The following is a 23,239-nucleotide window of genomic DNA, read 5'->3' on the forward strand; positions in this document are numbered from 1 at the left end:
TTTTTTATTTATCCATCTCTGCTGGCCTGCAGCTGGCAGTAAGCAGGTAAATTTTTGTTTGCAAATGTGAGAGCAGTGCATTTTTTTTGCTCAGAATATCACAGTGCTTAGCCTACATGTCAGACTCCAAAAGCCCATACTTGGGCTACTTAGAGGATGCTCAGCTCCCTTTCTATTCTGTGATTCTGTGATACCATATATGTGGAAGTGTACCAGAATTGCTGAGGAAGGAAAAAAGAAGCAGCAAACATAAACTTTTTTTAATAAATAAAAGAATATGTGGATGGAAAAACTCTAAGATATTAATAGTAGCTATAGACACATGGTGGGATGTTGCTCGGTGTTCTCTCTTTCAGATAGCCTTGGTACCCTGTGCTGGGCCCTGGAGAACGACCCATGAAGACTATCCTTGGGCTTGCTCCCCTGCCCTCTGCTTTCTGCTTAGGTTCAGCCAGTGGAGAGGGAGAGGAGAGTGGAGTTGGGGTATCTATTCCTCTGGCCCCATACATACAGAATTGTCTTGGGCTGGCCACATCCCTTACATGGCAGTCAGAACTTGTTGTAGTGCACTCAGGATGCTCTAAGGAATTATCATGGACTGGATAGTTTATAAGCAATAGAAATTTATTTCTCAGAGTTCTGAGGGTGGAAGTCTGAGATCAGGTTGCCAGCACTGTCAGGTTCTGGTGAGGACCCTCTTCCAGGCTGCAGACTGCCATCTTCTCATTGTATCCTTACATGGGGAAAGAGAACAGGAGAGCTCCCTAGGGTAACTTTTATAAGGGCACTAATCCCATCATGTAGGAAATCAGTACATAACACAGCTCCTCTCCAGGAGGGCTTCTCCAAGTCACTCTCTCCTTTTGGGTTCTGGTCACTACTACTTCCCCTAGCCTGTTGAGGCCTAGGGGTATTGAGAGCCCCACTGTTTCTAGCTGCAGGATACTTCCTTATTCTTGTTGATTTCTTTTTCATCTCTCTAAAGATACTAGTGATCATTGCCCAAATAGCTCACAGTCAATGGCTTGATCTGGGTGCTCAATTAAAGAAATGTTCATTGCTGTTAGTTATCCTTTGACTAAGCAGGTGTGTGCTCACATATTGTTTTTGTCTTAGATCCAAGAGTTGAAGATTGGCTCCTCATGTCCTCACCTCTGCCGCAAACCATCCTCCTAGGACTGTATGTCTATTTTGTCACTTCTCTGGGACCAAAGCTCATGGAAAATCGCAAGCCCTTTGAACTCAAGAAAGTGATGATAACGTACAATTTTTTCATAGTGCTGTTTTCTGTATATATGTGTTATGAGGCAAGTGTCTTCAGTATTCCTAATGGGAGAATTTTACCTGAGTCTTTCTATGTGTCACTGTGTTTTCTGTTAAAGGGTAACCTTTGCAACTTTAGGAATTTAGAAACTGATCTCATTAGAGCAGGTATTTGCCAAAACAGTGTTAGGTATAGACCAAATAATAAACTCATTTGAGGATCTCAATATAATCTAACTCACAGACAATGAGAAAAATTAACATCTAGTCCATGGATTGGTACATAGTTGCCTTTATGGATGATTGAAGGGAATCCATAAATTTTAGTTTTGAGAAAACTCATAACTAAAGTAGTGATGCTGGTAAGTGGAGGGCTGATATTTGAACCTGGGTCTGTCTGACATCAGAGTTCATCTTGACTCAATAATGAGTTGTCATCATCATGGTAGAAACCTTTGGTTTCTGGATACTCTGATGAACTATAGGATGGTAGACTGTTTTGGTTGGTTTAGCTGGGCTTTGTGGGGACAGAGACCATAGACTTAGTAAAGCAGTAGGTGAGGGAACCTGTTCCTTAATTTTTTTTCCCATTAACTCTTTAATTCATTACTGTTCCTTAATTGTCAATAAAAGAGACGGGGCTCTTCCAGGACCCTAAAACATATTCACGAATTCTCTCTCTTCCCCTGTACTATTAACATGCCTCAGCCACCCCCATGTATGTTCTTTTCTGAGATTCCTTGCTTCTTTTCCAACTCTGGCTGGCTTCATCATCCTTTTTTATTAACTTCCTCTATAGCATAGCTTGTGCTTAGTCATAAGTAGGGCTCACAAGGGCCCAATATGGCCCCACTGACGTCTTCTGATACTATAGTCTCTCCACATGCATTTTTCTGACCTGACTCTTGTTATAGATCCACCATATTTGATCACTTTAAATCTACTCTGGCTGACCAGGTGTGGTGGCTTACACCTGTAATCTCAGCACTTTGGGAGGCTGAAGTAAGAGGATCGCTTAAGCCCAGGAGTTTGAGACCAGCCTCAACAACACAGGGAGACCTCGTCTCTTAAAAAAAAAAAAAAAAAAATAGCCTGGTGTGGCAGTACACACCCATGGTCCCAGCAACTTGGGAGACTGAGGTGAGAGGATTACTTGTGCCTGGGAGGTCAAAGCTGCAGTGAGCCATGATCATGTCTACTGATGGAGCAAGACCCTGTCTTAAAAAAGTAAAATAAAAAATCTACTCCAGCCTTATTTTTCACAGACCTCTCTATAGTTGGGATTCACTCTGCTGCTTTCCATTTCTCCTATTTTATTTTCAAAATTAACTCACAGGCTACTCTTACTGTCCCTTCAGGAGTATGAGCAACTGAGGGGGAAAGAGTGATAGAGATGGTAGCAAAAAAGACACAGGGTCCTAGCATGGTCTTATGGGACAGCATGTTGTAGTAAGGGATAAGAACATATTTGAAAGTCAGGAGATTAGAGACTAGTTAGTTCTAGTCCTGCCACTGACTGGCTGCCTGATTTTTAGCAAGTTACTTCATCTTTCTGGGCCTCAGTTCTCTCATTTTATAAAGACAGAATTGAACCAACTAGTCTCTCAGATCCCTTCTTGTTCTCAAATTCTTAGGGTCTGTGTCTGATTTGTCATTGATTATAATGTCCCCAAATATATTTCTTGGACTTCAAAAGAATCAGCAGTCAGCTTTGATTCCTACTTGATCAAATACAGTGTAAAAGAAGGTTTTAAAATATCTGAATTTGAGACTTTCTGACTCTCATTTACTGCTAATACTTGAGTTACTTATGGGTCAGTTTCAGCAATTACCTGCCAAATATAAATTATTAATTTTTGAATTCAGGAAATTCTTTTTCTTTTCTTTCTCTCTTTCTCTTTCTTTCATTCTTTTTTTCTTTGTCTTTCTTTTCTTCCTTCTTTCTTTTCCTTTCCCTCCCTCCCTTCCTTCTTTCTTAGAATTCTCCTTTTCTTTTGCTCTTTCTTCCTTTCTTTCTTTGAATTCTTCCTTCTTCCCTTTCCCTCTCTTCCTCCCTTCTTTTAGAATTCTCCTTCCTTCCTTCTTTCCTTCTGTCCTGTCTTTCTTTCTCCCTTCTATCTCTCTTTCTCTTTTTCTTTCTCTCTCTCTTCCCCTTCCTCCCTCCCTCCCCCCTCTCTCTTTCTTTTATTTCATTCACTCTCTTTTTCTCTGTCTCTCTCTCTTTCCAAAAGGGTCTCTCTCTGTCAGCCAAGCTGTAGTGCAGTGGCACAATCTTAGCTCACTACAGCCTTGACTTCCCAGGCTCAAATGATCCTCCCACTTTAGCCTCCCAAGTAGCTGGGACTACAGACATGTGCCACCATGTCTGGCTAGTTTTTAAATTTTTTGTAGAGATTGCATTTTGCCATGTTGCCCAGACTGGTTTCAAACTCCTAGGCTGTAGTGATCCGCTTCCCTCAGCCTCCCAAAGTGCTGGAATTACGGGTGTGACCCACTGGGCCTGGACTAATTTTTCTTATTACTAGTCTGGGGTATAGACATATATATATATAAAGTTCCACAGGCTGTTAGAATGCTCTTAAATGTTCTACTCTTATTACACAAAGGCTTTTGACAGCCACACAGCATGCCATCCATCTGTTGATGGCACATCTGAACATATGGTTTATTGTATGGAATATGATTTCATTTGGTTTACAAAGCAAACACCTCCACTGGTGATATTAGGCCAAATCTGAAGAAAGTGAAAGGGAGGCACATCAGACTCAAGTAACTCAGATGCCTTATTGTATAGTAATTGTTTGAAAGTGCTAGTTACTTGGCATCAGTCAGACACCATCAGAGATCACTTAAGACCCAACAGAAGGCCAATCACACAACTTTCATTCAACACAGTGCTTGTTTGGGGTATTATTCATTACATTTCCAGTAAATAGCTCCTGGCCATAGAGCATTACATTAGTCAAAGTGAGTCTGAGCACAAGAGAATATGAGGACACTCACTGACAGCAGGATATTGTAAAACAGAATTAGCCATTTCTATGTCATGTGCCCTTATTCCTTTGGGAAAATCTATTGATTTGTTTTTGAAAGATATTTTTCTTGTTCACAAAATACATGTCGTGATTTTTGGAGTCTTAATTTTCAAGATTTTATAACTTACTAAGTTAACAGTGTGATTAAATTATAAGTCAAGCTAGGGGTTAGTCTCAGAAAAGAATGATGTACTTTATAATACCATCATATCTAATAATTGTTCTCTTTGCACCATCAGAATATTATTCTGACAATGCCATATAAACTTTTGTTTCTAGAATGTAATTTATTATAAAGTTGCAATTTTACCTTTTATAGTAATTAAAACTAGAAATTTAAAATGTGGTTCAATGGCAGAAAAGGATATAACCATTATACTGAGAGAGAAGATCTTCTAGGGAGGATTTGGCATGTATGAGTAGAAGAAGTCAGAGAAAAGAAATACTGATCATATTGTCAGTACCCAAAATTAAGCATACCATTTCATATATGTGTTAATTTAAAATTAGAGCCTTGGCTTTTCCTTTTCAGATACTGTTTTAAAAGAAGCCCTTCCCACCGTCAGACTGAAAGAATGTCAGCATAATCTTTGAATTACAGTTCAGATTTATCAACAATAGGTTCTTTCTTCTCACCACCAGCCTTGGATCAGTTTGTGGGTGTGTTGGCATTAAGGCCTGCCAGATTGCACTTTTATTGTTAACAAGAGTGTTTTCCTCTTACTTGTCTTGTGGATCCACAGTAAAACTATCAATAATATCTGAGCCGTGGACTACCAGTCCACATTATACTCACCAGTCAATGATGGGAAAATCCCAGTTGTCGCAGCTCTCTCATGAGTACATTAAGGCATTCTGGTTTCCATGTTTACTTATTGACTAAGTAGAAAGACTGGAAATTGCTAGAAAAGACTGATTCAGATCCAGGTATTCCTCTAAGAGTACACAAACACATTCACTCCTACACATACAGCTGAACCTAAGATAAATCACCTACCAATATTTGCTGCATAAGCAAAACACCTCTCCAAGTATTTTATTCTTCACCATATTGGAATAATCATCCCAAGAGATGAGCATTTTAGTGAGAACACAGTTTATATAAATAATATATGGGCTTGTAATTTTGAAAATTCTTGCCATCAAGAATGTTCATATTTTGTATTTGTTCCAGCTACCTTTTCCTCTGCACTGACTACTGACTCAGCTGAAAATGTAATGAAGAGCTACTGTCAAAACTACCTTTGTTCGGGCTATTGGGAAAATGCTTTCCTTTCTTAATATGCATGTGCTCTCTTGCAGTTTGTGATGTCTGGCTGGGGTACAGGTTATTCATTTCAATGTGAAATTGTTGACTATTCACAGTCACCCACAGCTTTGAGGGTAAGTTTCTCTTTGGAAAATCTTCAAATTCAAAATCAATGTTAAAATTTTGTCAACTGTTTGTAGCATTGAATGTAAACTTAGAATAAGCAAATGACTCAATTATCAGATTGTGTGTTGTGGGGGAAAAAAGCTAAAAATTACAAGAATGAGAGAAAGTCCCATGTATAATTTTCTGTAAAATGAAAATTGGTGTTTTCTTTTTGAATTTCTTGGATTTAAGAATAATTTCACATCTGGTTTCTCAAAAATTAAAAATAAAATTACCATAAGATCAATTCCACTTCTGGGTTTATACCTAAAAGAATCAAAAACAGAGACTTGAAGAGATATTTGTACAGCCATGTTGACAGCAGCATTATTCATAATAGCCAAAAGGTACAAGCAACCCAAATGTCCATGGATAGATGGACAGATAAACGAGGCCAGGCATGGTAGCTTATGCTTGTAATCCTATCACTTTGGGAGGCCGAGGTCAGTGGATTGAGCTCTGGAGTTCAAGACCAGCCCGGGCAACACAGTGAAACCCCATCTCTACAAAAATATAAAAATTAGCTGGGCGTGGTGGCATGTGTCTGTAGTCCCAGCTACTCAGGAAGCTGAGGCAGAAGAATCGCTTGAACCCAGGAGGTGGAGGTTACAGTGAGCCAAGATCACGCCATTGCACTCCAGGCTGGGTGACAGAGTGAGACTCTGTCTCAAAAAAAAAGATAAATGGATAAACAAAATGTGGCATAATCATAGAATGGAATTTGATTCAGCCTTTAAAAGGAAGGGAATTCTAACTCATGCTACAAAAGGGATGAACGCTGAGAACACTATGCTAAGTGAAATAATTTGGTCACAAAAGGACAAATACTGCATGATTTGGCTTATATGAGGTACCTAGGGTAGTCAAATTTATAGACACAGAAAGTAGAATTGTAGCTAGAGTTAGGGGCGAGGAGGAATGGGATGTAGTTAAATAGGTATAGATTCAATTTTGCAAGATGAAAAAGTTCTATGGATGGATGGTGGCAAATGGTTGAACAACAATGTGAAGGTACTTAATGCCACTTAACTGTGCACTAAAAAATGGTTAACATGACAGATTTTATGTTATGCATATTTTACCAAAATTTAAAAAAATAAGCTTTTCTTCCATATAAAAAATAAATAAAATTAATTTATATTTATTTGTGCTTCTGCAGATGGCACGTACCTGCTGGCTTTATTACTTCTCCAAATTTATTGAGCTATTAGATACAGTGAGTATATGGCCACCACATTTGGTAAATGTTTGATCTTTCAAAAAAATGTTTGATCTTTCAGTGAAAGCAATAAACTGCTGTAGTTTCACTTGTCTGATAACTTTTTATTTCTCCTTTTCAGGTAGACCTACTGTTATCTTTTTTAATCTTTTATTATCAGTAACTTTAGAGAATAGATAAAATAACTTTATTTTTTCAGTATTTTGCAAACTCTAAAAGGTTTCTGTTATATAGCTATCACTTGATTAAGATAAGCATGTAACTATGTTGCATACTACAAAACTGCATCTTTACATAGATGGATGACAGTCGTTTTATGAATCAAGTTCAGGAAGTAAAAAGCAAAAATCATCTTACCTTTGTTGTTTGTTCTGTTTTTTTCATCCCAAAGCACAGTCATCTATATTCCTTTAGGAGAGTAAGTGCTTAAAAATTCATAAACTTACACTAGAATGTTGAATTACTCCTGGGGTATCAATAATTCAGCTGCTTTTCTGAAGTCTGTGCTTACTGGGCACTATCTCTTCCTACTTCAGATCCCGGTGAGGATCAACTCTAAACTTGGTTGACTGGTCCTGGAACAAGCAAGTGTCAAGGATTAGGGTCTGTGATTTGGAGGAGAAAGCCATGAGCCTTTGTTTCCATTGTAGCTTAGGAAAGCTGAATATTTGTTATATCTTTGCAGCAAGTGTATATTGGTTATTTGCAGCTAGTTTTGGCTCTGAGACTGGAAAGTGTGTTTTCTTTGGAATGCATACCATGATATTTCTTAGAGGGAATCTCAATATGCTTCACCTTTTCAAATGACTAATCACATAACGTTAGAATTGGAAAGGGCTTGTCTGAACATAAAATACAGTGGTTCTCAAGCTTTAACATGTGTTTAGAATCATTTGGAAGACTTGTTAAAACACAGATGTCTAGATCCCCACCCCCAGAGTTTCTGATTCACTAGGGTCTTATATGGAGCTCAAAATTTGCATTTCTAACAAGTTCTCAGATGATGTTCATGCTATTGGTCCAGGGACCACATTTTGCGAACCTGTGTTCTAGTGGTTCTCAGCCCGAATTGTGCAATAGAATTAATTGCATTAGGGAAAACAATGATGACAAAGAAAGGCCCTACCTCCAGGGATTTGGTGCCAAATGTTCTGGAAGAGAGACCAAGCATACCTATTTTTAAAAATCTTCTTGGATATTGTAATATGCAGCCATGGTTGAGAAACATTAGTCCAGAACCTTCACTCTGAGGAATTGAAGCCAAGAAGTTAAATGACTTACCCAGAGGACTGCTGCTACTGACTGGGACTAGAACTCAGATTGATAGTATATGGCTTTTTCTGTTGTACCACTCAGCCATCTTCCCTGTGCATAGGCAAATGCATTTTAGCTTCATTGTTTCTGCTTTGCATGTTCTCAGTTCCAGCTTCCATAAGGAAACTGTGCTGCTTCTATGTCCTTCCCTAAACTACATTTCTCAAATACTCCTCTTAATCCTTTTCTTTTGCTATTCTGTTTAGTCTTCTATTTAAAAGCCTTAACACTTATATTCTGAATTTCACTTTGTAATGTTTTTTAAACATTTCCCCCTCCCCCAGATTCTACCATTTTGTTTATAGGGTTTTTACAAACCACAGGATATGTTCACTCTGAGTGTTACCTTCCTTCCCCTTCTCAGTTTTTTTCTATGCAGTTTTGCTTTCTTTTTCATCATATTCTCAAATTAGCTTTTCAACTTTTTCTCCCTTTTTAATATTAATTTGCTAACTTTTGATTTGTTGCGAGTCCTCTTCGTTTGCCTAATTCTTTATCCAGAGCACAATGTGGAATATTTCAGTCCTGTCTTCTACTTTCCCATATACTTCAAAATCCACTGGGATTTTTTTTTTTTTTACCAATAAAATTTACTTAGGTAACTTTTGGCCATATTTCTTACTTTATATCTTTGATTTTTTAATCTACATAAAGTTTCATTTCACCTTTTTATTGGTTCTGCCATGTGTAAGCATGGTACCTACATTTCTTCATAATAATTAGCTTTTGAGCTACCCCTTGGGGAATTAGCTGCTTCTATCAGCATTCTATAAGGCAATGCTTTTAGATAAAACTATAAAATACTTTGCACTTTGCTAATATTTTTGTAATACTCAATACACTATCACATGATTTTATATGAACTTGATATTCTTTAAATTATTTCAGATCTTTTTTGTTCTGCGCAAGAAAAATAGCCAAGTGACTTTCCTTCATGTATTTCATCATACCATCATGCCATGGACCTGGTGGTTTGGAGTCAAATTTGCTGCAGGTAGGCAAGGGAAGGTTGGGATCATGTGTTATAAACAATAACATTTCTGTATGCTATAAACAAAAATATTTTTCTGAAATGCGATTTATAAGAAACTCAAAAAACCAAAAAGTCACTTTGTTTATACTTTTTTCATGAATTATTACTTGAAAACTAAACATAAGACTCTTAAAATAATTGGGTTTCCCCCACTCTTTAGATATGCATAACTTCTGGCCACAGTCTTCTACACATATTCTTTAGTTGTTTTGTTTGTATTTTACTTTTTTCCCAAAAAGGTTTATTAAATATCTTTAAATAAATAATAAATAAAATGGTAAAAGCTTTGGCTTTACAGGAGTATAGTTAGAGAACAATTTCCTGTATGTTCCAAGGAAGTTAGAATGCTTATCACAAATTTCGTGTCTTATTTGCTTTCAAATTTGTAATAGCTGACACATACTCTAACCCCTAAAACCTCTTTAAAGATGTGTCAAATTGTGGTTACCCCAAATTCCTAAAGCATCCTACCATGTTAAAGGATGTGTTGATACTGTTTCTAAGGTCCAAAATAGTTTAAATTGAACACTTGGAAAACAGGTTGTTTGTTTCCTTTTCATTTTAGGCTTCTGAACATCTAGAACTGGAGAAACCAGAAGTAATTTTATCCTATTATGCAGTTTTAAATAAGTGATATCCCCAAGGGGATATATTCTTACCTTAGGAAAATTTGGTTGGGAAATTTATTTATTCCAGTTTCTTAAATTTTAGAAGTCTTCAAATAGGCCCATAGCTCATAACATTTCTATGAATAGTTTGCCTCTACTGGCCTTTCTGACTCCGCTAGACTAAAAGAAAGGAGGAACCACAATTGAGGAACTCTTATTTGAGTTCTAGTCTCTCTAAGCATGGAGGACAAAAATCTACATGTCTCAGAGCATGAGAGGACATGGAAAAGCCAGTGTCTGGAAGGGGATGCCAGAACCCAGAGGAGCCACAGGGGCTGCATATTATGACTAAACAGCTGTCCCTACCATGGCTTATGGGCATCGGATTTTCCAGGATGTAAAGTACCTCCTTGCTCAAAATTGGCATTTATTATTGAGGGATGTTTTTAAGTAAATGTAGCTGCTTTTTCTCATAAGGTCTGTAGGAAAAACATTTAAGTTACATTAAAACAAGATAGTCCCAGTGGTGTTCACTTCTCAAATCAATGGTAACTGTATTATTTAATCTCCATTATTTTACTTATCCTTACTTTCTCTGTTTCTGTTTCTTATTCTATGCATATTACCCCTTTCCATTCTTTCTGTAGTGATATACATTGAGACTTATTGGTGTTTGTGAAAAATTGGAAGATACCTAAACACTCACTAATGGAGTGGTTATTATTACTTGTGTATGTATAACTGTGAAACAAAAATGATATTGAGAGTTATTAAATGTCCTAAAATGAGGATCTTATACACAGGGACTTAACAAAGTTCATCTTCTTTGTTAAGCAGTTTGACTCCTAAATTATCAGAAATAGATGACTATTCTATTTTTAAAGTATGCTAGAAAAGGTGCTTTCATATCCTTATAATTTATTTCTTCTGGTTTCTTGCATGAGGCCAGAATACACACTGAAAAATAAATGTGAATAGAAAAAAATCAAAAGGCAGTGTCCCAAAGTATAAGCAGTGGTGATTTAGAGATAGTGAAACAAAAAGGGGTTTTTTTTCCTCCTTCTTTATTTCCCTCCCTTTTTCTATATTTTCTAATTTTTGTATATTGAATATCTTGATAGTTCAATAATGGGAGAAATAAATTTTATTTAATGAATTGAGAATTTTGCTAACTTCCATGTTTGAGTCCATTGATAGTGTAGTTTTCATTTCAAAAGCAAGCAGTGCTTTTAATAATGAGAATTTAAATATGACATACATCATTTTTTTTTTTTTTTTTTTTTTTTTGAGACAGAGTTTCGCTCTTGTTGTTGTTCAGGCTGAAGTGCAATGGTGCGATCTTGGCTCTGCCTTTCAGGTCCAAGCGACATACCTCAATTTTTAAGTGGTACTACTATGTTTATGGACATCAGTCACTTTACAGTGGGTTTCTTGTCCACACCTTAATCCTTCTTCTTTACAAAATGAAAATAGTAGATGATAATTTTCTTCTCCTTCATATGTTCCATGCATTGGTACTTCTACTCAGTCTTACATGTGGAATTCTAGTAAACACTTGTTCAGCAGACATGATATCTGTCAGTGACAAGCGCAACAACAAAAGCTGTTTCCAGAAATGTGGTTTGGCACTGACTTCCATTCCTAGAATGAAACTGTCCATTCTAAACTATTCTTTGCAAAAACTTGAGTATAGCTGATCTCTATCTAGTATTTAATTTCCTGTTTTTCTGTTGAACTCCTCAATGGGGTAATAGCAATCCAGCTTTTCTTTTGAATAGGATGAAAATATTTCTGTGGTAGGTTTTTATATTAATTGTGCATATATCTTTTTCCAGAGATATGGAGAACAGTAATAATTACCCAGGTGATTCCTTTGTTTTTTCCAAAGGAGTAAAATGTGGTGGTACTAATTGTAATTCATTCTCAGATGTTTACAGACCCATTATCATAAAGAAGAGCACAGGCTTAGAAAATATTTTGTTAGAAAGCCTTCCAAAGAAGATACAAAAAGCATTACTAATTAAAATATAGTTGTTTTGTAAATAAACTTATTAAAATGGCTTGTCAAAAAATAATTATAACTAGAGAAAGTAAACATGTTACTTTTATTTGACAGCTTATTTTGATCAGTAAACCTTACGAAACACTCTTGGCTGCACTAGTGCTTTGTTAAATCCCTGTGTATAAGATTCTCATTTTAGGATATCTAATGGTGAAAGTGTCCAGATAGAAAATAGACACTCCTCTATTAAATAATAGGAGGGGCATCTTAGTTAGAAAAGCTCTGACTTAGTTCCATATCAAAGGTGAAATATATTTTCTATGTGAATATTATTATGAAACACAAATGAATTTGAGAGGTATTTGGCTTATCCTCCTTTTAAGCAGCTTGACTCCTAAACTATCAGAAGTAGACAACTATTCTATTTTTTTTTTTTTTGAGACGTTTTGCTCTTGTCACTCAGGCTGGAGTGCAGTGGCATAATCTTGGTTCACTGCAACCTCTGCCTCCTGGGTTCAAGTGATTCTCCTGCCTCAGCCTCCCGAGTAACTGGGACTACAGGCGCCCACCACCATGCCCAGCTTATTTTTTGTATTTTTAGTAGGTACGATGTTTTGCCATGTTGGGCAGGCTGGTCTCGAACTCCTAACCTCAGGTGTTCTGCCTGCCTGGGCCTCCCAAAGTGCTGAGATTACAATCGCGCGTGGCCGAACTATTCTATTTTTAAATTAACTTAGAAAAGGTGTTCTTACATCACAGTCATTTGTTTATTCAAATTTCCTTTGGGAACGAAGACCAATCCAAGTGTAAATAATACAAGCTGGAAAGTTGTTAATAAGCTTCATTAATTTCGTTCCTTCTGACTTGAAATTTATGGTAATTGAGGGATTAGCTAAAATTTGGTTTACTCTAGTCAGAAGGAGAAAGTTTATGTAGAACAGTATAGCATAAATGAGGCTTTGGAAGAATAGTTAACAACTTAAAAGTAATTATTTAAAACAAGTTATTTTAACAGAGTACTTCAGCAGTGCTAGTATCTAGACATATCTAGAATTGCTACAATTATGAATAATTATTTTTAAATAATTTCTCCTGTGTAACAATTTTATTAGATTTTTTCCTTATAAGATTATATTAGAAGCGATGAATTTGTATTTTGCTTTAAACTTTCTGTAATACATAGTGTTTATGAATTCAGTTCTTCTACCATAATCTAATGTGATGAGATTTTGCTTTATTTCCAGAATTAAAGAATACTGGAATTAAGAAAATAGAATGTTTTAGAGAAAAATGTAAATTCCAGGTCAGCATTACTAAGCTGACTCAGGCTATACATAAAGAACACGTATTTTTCCAGATTGTTCTTCTTAGGAAAGGGACCCTAGGGGACAGTGTTCCCCCTGCCACACTATCAGTTAAACACCTGTTACCCCTTCTGCTTTATTGCTGGTCCAGCTAAAGAAAATTGAAATGATCTTTTCTTACATTCCCACATGTTCTTGGCTTCTATTCTTAATTGAAGGCGATCAGTAGGAAATGTGACAAAATTAGAAGAGGAAAACCAAGATAGGAAGGCATAATCAATTGGAAGCAGTAAGTAAAGATGGTTGAACAATTAATAGATACTTACTTTGGGAAAACAATAATTCATTAAAGTAAATATAGCAGTTTGCTAATGAAAGCCAGTGATTTTACTGCCACAATTATTTAATGAAGATTATTGAGAGTAGGAAAAGTTAATTTGATTCCACACAGTCACATGTACAAAAATATTCTTAGCAGCTTTATTCAGAATAGACCAAATTGGAAGCAACCCACATGTCTGTCAATAGGAGAATGGGTAACTAATGATGCATTTATATGGTGTAATACTACAAAGTAGTAAAAAGACAAACTACCAATATGTGTACCAGGTACTAAAGAGTACATCCTGTGTAATTCCATTTATGTGAAGTTTAATAGCAGACAAAATTAATAGTTGGTGATAAGTTAGAGTAAAGGTTACCTTTGGAGGGGTATATTCGTGGAAGAAGCACATGGGAATCTTAAGTGGTATTGGAAATATTCTATATCTTGATCTTGGTGGTTACATGGGTGTGTACATACATGAAAAATCATCAAGTTAAGATTAATGTACTTTGTGTACTTTCTATATGTTAACCCTCACTAAAATATGAATGTTATTACTATTATTTAGCAATATATTATATTTAAAAGGTAACTAAGTTTAAGTAAACTCAAATCCTAAGACCACCTTATGCTAAGATATGACAAAATAAAGACATGCTAATTTACTTTCTCAGAATTGTATCTTCTGTTTTACTAAATATGCTATTCAGCCCCCTCTAATTTGATAGTTGTTTAACAGGATTTACATTTTATATATTTTTTTTCCTAAATTTAAGATAATTATACAGAAATCTAACTTAAGACAAAAATGTGGTTCATTTTTAAGGAACAGTGGCCCCATGTTACAATAATTTTATTTTCCAGGTGGTTTGGGAACATTCCATGCCTTTCTGAATACAGCTGTACATGTAGTCATGTATTCCTACTACGGACTCTGTGCTCTGGGACCCGCCTACCAGAAGTATTTGTGGTGGAAAAAATATTTGACATCATTACAACTTGTGAGTAATTAATTTTCTTTAAAACCAGATATGAAACAACTAGAGTCACTTGTTTTTACTGTGAATAGGATACTAGTTAAATAAAGAACAAAGTTGGTCAGCCACAGTGGCTCATGCCTGTAATCCCAGCACTTTGGGAGGCTGAGACGGGCACATCAGTTAAGGTCAGGAGTTCGAGACCAGCTTGGCCAACATGGTGAAACCCCATCTCTACTAAAAATCCAAAAATTAGCTGGGCGTGGTGGCAGGCACCTGTAATCCCAGCTACTTGGGAGGCTGAGGTGGGAGAATTGCTTGAGCCTGGGAGGTAGAGGTTGCAATGAGCTGAGATCACGCCTTGGACTCTAGCCTGGGCAACACAGTGAGACTCCATCTCAAAAAAGAAAAAGAACAAAGTTAACAAAACAATAGGAGTCGAGTGTCTGGCCCCTATATGATATACCATCATTGTTCTTAATATGTTAGCTGAACTTTGTTAGAAACTTTGTTGAAAGCAAAGCATATTTAGTAACCAGGAGACTCAGACAGTTAAACCGGCATGTATATTTTTTATGCCATCTTTATACTATTTTATGCATTTGTACAAAAATAAATACATTTGTGATCAAAATAATTTTAAAGTTGTAAGACCCTTAATAGGTATAACACTAAATTAAAAATTCCATTAGATCTAAATGACCTTGAAGGAATGCAGCTTTGAGGGAACAACGAGCCTTCCTGTGTGCTTACCTTTCAAGTCCTAGCATTTATAAGTCCATCTTTCCTTTAATCAATAAAAAGCATTGTGAGAATTAAAAATGTAGAGGGTTAGACCAACATATATGTATTACATAAATCTGAATACTGCCCTTATATAAGCAGTGTTTGAAAGAGCAGAGGCACTCAGTTTAGACCTAATAATACATTCTAAGCATTAATTCTCAAAATATATGGTACTTAATTTTTTTGGAGAATAATTATGGGTTTGAGATGATGATTTGCTTTAAATTTTATTGGCATCTGTTAAAAGGAGAATTCTGCCATCCTTGTATTTCCACATGTGCAGTCTATAAAAATTGTTGTCATAGTCTGCCAGTAACACCAATGGGAAAATATGAATTTGGCTTAGATAGTGTGTTGAAGATTAATTTTTTATTAAAATCCTGTTACAGATTTCAATTACAGAACTTGCTAAATGAAATTTGGTACATTCATATAATGTGTTCTCCCAGGCGAGAGATTGATATTTTAATGTGTAAGGATCCAAAATGAAAATCAGAGTATTTCCTTGCAGAGTTATCTGTTATATCTGAAATTGGCAGCAAACTCAATGACCAACCATAAGGAAATCATAAAATAGACTATTTTAATTCATACTTTGAAATACTATAAAATCATGAAAATTACTCACTATTGCTTCTTTAAAAAATATTATTTTCTCAAAGTAGTATATGCTCGTTGCAAATAAGTGAGAACACCCAATTAAGCAAAGAGAAAAAAAATACATGTAATTCTACCACCCAGGGATAATCACTGCTGATGTTTTTATTTTGCTTTCATTCAGTTTTTCTCTCAGGCATATGTATACACCTTTTACTTGATTTGTATAGTATTGCATATATAATTTTGTTTTTAGGATTTTTTTCCCTTAACATACTCTTAAATGTTGTACAGACTTTTTAATAATGTGGAAAAATACTGATGTAGAAAAAATAGGATGGACATTTGTTCATTACATTCTCAAAGGAATCAATTATACACAAGTACACACATGCACAGAATGTCGAGGACATTGCTTAGCCTTTCTAAAGTTTTGTTTTCTCTTTTGCAAAATGAGAGGAATAAATGGCTATGTTATGGGAATGTCAGAAACATACATTAAGATAATGCAAGGAAAGCTGATGATGATAAGGATAAAATGATAATAAACTATATGAAAATCTTACCCATGATTATAACTAGATAGACTGTGGGTAATTGTTATCTATTCTATATAGATTTTCACTTTTATGAAATTTCCATAAAACACGTTGCCTTTTAATCAGGAAAAACATGATAACTAGGAAATCTGAATATTAGCCTAGAAAAGGTTCCTTTTGGGACTGTGTAAGATGCTCTGCCCCACAGAGCCCTTGAGCACTACTAGAAGGGCCACCAGTTCTCTCTTGTACCTTATAGATTCTCTGCCTCAGTTGGCAGTTCAGACACATTTTCTTTTCTTTTTGTTTTTTTTTTTTTTTGAGACGGAGTTTCGCTCTTGTTACACAGGCTGGAGTGCAATGGCGCGATCTCGGCTCACCGCAACCTCCGCCTCCTGGGTTCAGGCAATTCTCCTGCCTCAGCCACCCGAGTAGCTGAGATTATAGGCACGCGTCACCATGCCCAGCTAATTTTTTGTATTTTTAGTAGAGACGGGGTTTCACCATGTTGACCAGGATGGTCTCGATCTCTTGACCTCGTGATCCACCCGCGTCGGCCTCCCAAAGTGCTGGGATTACAGGTGTGAGCCACCGCACCCGGCCTCATTTTCACCTATGACAGTGGAGGACAAGTGGCAGGTATAAAGGTTCAGAGATGCTTTGGCTACCTCAAAATTCAAGGGGCAATAAGTAAAATGTTTTTATTTTCCAAAAATTAAAATATCTGGTCCAATATCAGGACAGAATATTTGAAATTGAAATCATCCTGAAAAAATAGGCCACAAGGTAGTGGTCCCATGGTCATTTCATCATAGTCAAGGACTCAAGTCAGAGACTATAATTATAGAGAAAACTTGCTCTGTTGATTCTGTGAGTAGTGAAAAGGTTGCTGCACTGCACTACACCAGGAAACATTTAAATACAGACCCTGCGGTTGTGTCATTTTGCGGTTCTGAATAGTGGATCCATACTTCCAACTGGCTTTTGATCCTGTAGCACCCACATCACTCCCAGGGAGGCTAGATTTAAAGATGGACTTCTCTGTCCAACAGTGCACTCCCTGCACCTTGGGAGTGCATAAACATAGGTAGGTAAAGAATTGTAACTCTTCATATCTGGATAATTTTTTTTCACGTTTTCATTTTTTAGGTCCAGTTTGTTATTGTCACCATCCACATAGGCCAGTTCTTTTTCATGGAGGATTGCAAGTATCAGTTTCCAGTCTTTCTGTACGTCATTATGAGTTATGGTTGCATCTTTCTGCTGCTCTTTCTCCATTTTTGGTACCGTGCTTACACCAAAGGTCAGAGGTTGCCCAAAACTGTGAAAAATGGAACTTGCAAAAACAAAGATCACTGAAGCACAACATAAGTCTATGATTGAAAGTGATATATTGTCTTCCTTGACAATCAAGAGATATTTACCTATGCAGTGCATTTTGTATATTTTTCAAAACTAAGAGCTTGTATTTCTATGATAAGTTATTTGGATGTCTGATATTTGAGAGCCTGAAGCTCCCAGATAACAGTCTTCTGATAGAGCCTACAGCAGCCAGAAGTTTTTTTTTTTTTAAGGGGCTTTTAAACCTAATCCAAAGGTTTTGTTTAACACATTTTTTTACAGTGAAAGGAAGATATGAAGCAATACAGTTCTCTTCAAGGAAGTCCAGTAAAGATGAAAAATATCATTAGATATTTTGAGCAAGGATGGAGATCCACATGATACAATAGATTCTCTCTGCTGGGTCTGGAAACCTCTAACCGTAGGCCCTGCCTTTGTCATTTATTGACTGTATTCAGAAGATGCTATATTTGCTCTAGAGTTAATTCCCATTTTAGTGAGCTAACACAGGTGAAAATTGAGTGAGTTTTTGATAACTTGTCGTTTAAAATCACTAATGATAATGTCCAAAGGATCTTTTGAGTAGCCATCACCAGTTATGCTGCTAAGACTTCCTCACAACCCTTTTGTTGCACAAACAGTTTCGCAGTAACAATCCTTTGGGTTAGTACCCTGATGCACTTGACACCAAGTTTCATTCAGTTGATTATTTTGAAAATAAGATGATTTGTTTTAATGGGTTAATGAACACTTTGCTATTACTGTTTTACAATTAACTATATCTCTGGAAAGAGGTGAATTTGTCAATGAAAAAAGTACTGTGTAGTTCAGTGGGAAAAATCTGTTGTCTGTTATAGTATCACACCGGTGATCATTAGCACACCGCAGGTACAACCTTAAATCATAAATAATATTACCCATTGTAGGCAGTTTCCAGATTGGGTTAGAGTGGCTTTGAAGCAACTAGAGGCAAATTGTGGCACAGAGAGTATCTAATGGAAACTGATTATGTAAGCAAGGGCTGTTCTACTTTGGGAGAGAGACAGACTACATAATACCTATAGATTATATAAAGTTATAGATATACTGCACAATAAAATATTTTTCAGAATTGTGAATTAATTAACAACCTGGATTTCTGTTTCCAGACCTATAAACAATATAACAAAGGACTGAAATTCATTTGGCATAGCCTTTGTTTCTTTAAAATCACTACTTTCTAAAATTCTGTTATTTTTACATTTTCTTGTCAGAGAACCAAAACTATTAGTCAGCAGAGTTTTGTCCAAGAAATAGCAATATTTGAACATTTGTGAATTTTTCCCAATTTTGTTCTTCTTTTATTTATATTCAGTTTTGAAGTACTATTTATGTTCATAGGACTTTAAACAATTAGTACTTAAGGCTCCAGTTAATTTTGAACACATAGATATACTTATTGTACAACAATGCCTAAGTTTTACTCAATATCATGGCCTTTTATCTTTACACTTACCAGATTCATAAGGTTATTTGCCTTTAAGTAATCTTTTGCGATTTAACTTGATTACAGTAGGAGAAGGTAAAGGTTGATAAATGGGAGTAATTTTATATATTTTTTAAAAAAGAATAAAGGGCAAAAGAGCATAGCTAAAGGAAACTGCTGCTCTAATTTATTCCCCTGCAAGGTCTCAGGACTCCTTAACTGTTTTCCAGGTTTGGCTCTTCATATCTAACCTGTGCTAAAATGAGAAGGTATATGTCAGGTGCTGTTATAAATCACACCATTTCCAAAGACCCCAAGTGATATAGAGACCAAAATGAGGCAAAAATAAAATAGATGAAATAGGAGAGTTTAATTCTTGCATACTTTCCGACCTTCATCATACAACCTTGTATAACCTCCCTGAAGTCTTTAAAATGTTTAACTTGCCTATGAGCTATCATATAATAAAACACATACTCAATTATATGAATAGAAGTGGAGAGCTAGAATGCTACAAAAGAAATCATAACTGCCAGAAGTATCCTCCATGGAAACATCAACATGATTGTGGATCAAAATGATTTTCATTGGATATAGAATTTATGTGGGCCATATTTATTAAAAGAGTTCTGTGTGGTCACATAGAGTTCCTTTGGGATTTCATCCCACTTTTCAGGACTTAATTTGTTTGGATTTGCTTACCTAACAAACAACAACAACAATAACAAAAAATAGCTCCAAATCTAGTTTATTACATAAAACTCTATGAATTCTTGAGGACCTATATGTATATTGTAAATAAATACAAATATCAATTTTTAAATATCTATAGGACTTTGCCATTTTGCCACCTTAATTATAAAATCATGACATTATGTTCTATTACCGTTTATTTCTGCTAACTTTTTAAAGACTGGAACACTGTGGACATTGTTGAAGTTTGTTTTTCCCTGTGTATTATAATAAATTTGTGTTATTGCATGTATATATGTGTGTGTATTTTCCATTTTGGAATCTAGCTGCATGTGTTTGCATGGGTCGGTGGCTTTTAATTTGAATACTCACCAATCAAAGTTATTTTACATATTTCTTGTACATGTGCTGTGTTCATCTTTGGAATACAAAGGCACCTAGGACATAATTAGGATCTCCTGGAGCTTACCAACTGGCAGATGAAACTATGTGTCAGGGCAGTAGATGATAGGTGCCAAATGAGTGACAGTTCTGCCACTAAGCAGACTGGGAAGACTATCAAGGAATTTGAATTTGAGTTATATGTTTAGGTTGTACAGAATTTAAAAAATTGGTTGTATTTTTTTTAGTCAAGGTTTTTTAAGTGGAAAAAATTAACAAAAGAATAGTTTTTCCATCCCTACTGGCTCTAATAAATGGGGCTAGCTAATGATCACTGTTTGCTAAAATGAGAAGGTTTGCTAAAACTGTGAAAAAAAACAGTGCCCCATTTATTAGAGCCAGTAGGGATGGAAACAGAAGAAAGGTTGATGGGGACGGCTTATGCTGATACAACCCAAACTCACTGATCAATCTTAATGTCATTCAAAGTAAGACAAGCAGATGTTTTGTCTCTTAATACACTGTAATATTATGAGGTATTCATGGCAAAAAACAATTTGAACTTAAATCTAATCAATCATCTATATCTAAACTACTAGTTACAGGAAATACAGTATATAGAGGAAGAGTTAAAAGACACCAAGAGGATACGATCAGCCAAGTCCAGAAAGTAGGAAATTCCATAGAGCAAATGACCTGGTTACTTCAATAAATAAATGACATTTAAAAAAGGAAACCAGAGAAGGTAACTTCTGTGGATAAAAAGACTTAAGATATACTAACCAAATGTCATTTGAATCCTGATTTGAACAAACCATCATAAAAGGACATTCTTAGAACAGTTAGATATAACTGAACGTGAACTAAATTTTAAAAGATGGAAGTTATTAATATTAGATATTACTGTATTGCAGATGGATATATTTTAAAGTCCTTATATGTGTGAGACATATATACTGAAGTATGTATATGTAAAATGATTGGTTGTCTGATTTCACTTTAATATACTCTAGTAAAAAGAAAAGGAGGTGTAGATAATTGTTAGAGTTGGGTAATGGGTTCACTTCATAGGAGTTTATTATACTCTTCTGTCTGCTTTTGTGTATGTTTGAAATTGTCCAGTTTTTAAAAAGCAATGTGTACTATAATGTTCTATATAGATGTTATTTAAGTTAGAAATCAAAATGATAGAATTGACATATTTTCACTGGTAGTCAGTATTTAGGGTTTTCACTGCATCTAAATGTCATGAAAAACTTTAAAATGTACTGGATGTGGTCCATACGCTTAAAAAGTTTACGGTACAGTTTAAAAAGACAGGCCTACATAAAAATGTTAATAAAAACAAAATCAGCATACCTATTGACAAGTGAAAAGTATATTACAGATTTGCAATATTATTTTCCTAATGTTAAGTAGTTAGCTTTGATAAAGCAATATAATGTTCATCAGGACCCATGAAGATGTTTGATGGAGGAGTAACATGATCAGTCTGGGTATGAGAGCTTCTGGAAGAGAATCCCTTACATGGAGCTCAAAGCTCTCTGTCACCAGCACTTTCCAGTACTTCATTCTTGTAGGAAGCAATTGGGTATAACAGACTGTAGTTACTGTCTGTCATTCCAAAGCATCATGCCATGTTGCTAAGTACTCTGGGGAGGGGCAAGGATACAGAAAAAAATCCACATATACCATATACTGCAAGGGAAGAAGATGTCTTTGTATGCTTCCTTGGGTACCAAATACAATAGAGTCTAGATCTGTTTCCTTCCAAAGGACTTTCCAGGAGTCCCACGCAACTTCCACTTATATCTCAATGGTCAAAACTGCCTCATGGCTATCTCTAGCTGCAAGGAAAGCTGTGAACTATAATTTTCTAGATGAGCATATTGTCATCTCCAAGAAAATTAGATTCTACTAGAAAGAAAGGAAGAAATGAAGTTTGGGTAAGCACCTGATGTAACCTCACCCACTGAGAATCCACTACCATGATGGGCCACTATTTTGCACAGGAGTACATATAATTCTTCAAGTGTCTAAATGGAAAAGTGATTGAACATACTTATTTAGGTCCATCACTTTGTCTGGCATCAGCAAATTATTAAATGATATTTTTGGATGAATAAATATACACATATATATAATGTATTATATAAAATAGATTCATTCAAAATGATTGATTTATAATTTTTAATATAGTCTACATATTGTATGTATTCAGTGTACATATTTAGCTTATATTTTTCTATCAGTATACTATTTGTGTAGCCTTTGTTATCTTTATGTAAATAGCATTGTTTCTCAAGCTGTTATAGTTTATCTATTATTGACTAATAAATCACCCCTAAATTTGATGACTTAAAGCTACATCAGAGCTACATTTCTCACCACTTTGAAGGATCAGTGATTTGAGAAGCAGAGTCGTTCTTGTTTGAGATCCCTGGTGCAGTTGCAGTCAGACTGTGACTTAACAAGGAACCAGAAGGTTGAGGCAGTGGGGGATACCTGGAGATCTCCATGTAGTCTCAAGTCCTCTTCATGTGGTCTTTCCCCTTGGGCTACTTTGAGCTTTCTCACGGCATGACAGTCTCAGGGGAGTCAGACTGAAGGCTTCAGGAGTAAGCATTCCAGTGAACAAAATGGAAGCTGTATTGCCTTTTATACCTAGTCATAGAAGTCAAGGAATATCACTTACCATGTAAAAAAGCCCACCCATTTTCAAGGGGAGAGGACACAGACCATGTCCTTCAGTGGGAGGAATGTAAAAGCTACCTCATAAGAACATGTAGGATGGGAGAAATGTTGTACTTGAAAAATACAGACTGCCATACAAAGTACTACCTAAAATAGATAAGAATACTTATTTTTCTCTTTAGAAGAATTAAACCCTATCTTTAATTTGTACAGTTCTGGTTTGTGGTGACTAATTCTACAGATGAAAGT

At 35.7% G+C, this 23,239-nt stretch overlaps 1 protein-coding gene across 11 annotated transcripts in view; it reads left to right on the forward strand.

Moving 5' to 3' along the window:
- Positions 1–20,207, forward strand: part of ELOVL7 (ELOVL fatty acid elongase 7) — an 87,015-nt gene extending 66,808 nt beyond the window's left edge. For 6 of the 11 annotated variants that reach the window (XM_054252238.2, XM_054252239.2, XM_054252240.2 and 3 more), the window contains 6 exons: positions 1,117–1,307; positions 5,601–5,681; positions 6,872–6,928; positions 9,134–9,239; positions 14,382–14,518; positions 17,566–20,207. In XM_054252238.2, coding sequence (XP_054108213.1) covers positions 1,117–1,307; positions 5,601–5,681; positions 6,872–6,928; positions 9,134–9,239; positions 14,382–14,518; positions 17,566–17,775 — 782 coding nt within the window. In that variant the 3' untranslated portion in view covers positions 17,776–20,207. The remainder of the gene's footprint in view (positions 1–1,116; positions 1,308–5,600; positions 5,682–6,871; positions 6,929–9,133; positions 9,240–14,381; positions 14,519–17,565) is intronic. The other 5 variants (XM_078365470.1, XM_054252241.2, XM_054252242.2 and 2 more) reach the window with 1 other exon arrangement.
- The last annotated feature ends 3,032 nt before the right edge of the window (positions 20,208–23,239 follow it).

Source organism: Callithrix jacchus, chromosome 2 (assembly GCF_049354715.1).
Source record: "Callithrix jacchus isolate 240 chromosome 2, calJac240_pri, whole genome shotgun sequence".
NCBI classification, from domain to species: Eukaryota; Metazoa; Chordata; class Mammalia; order Primates; family Cebidae; genus Callithrix; species Callithrix jacchus.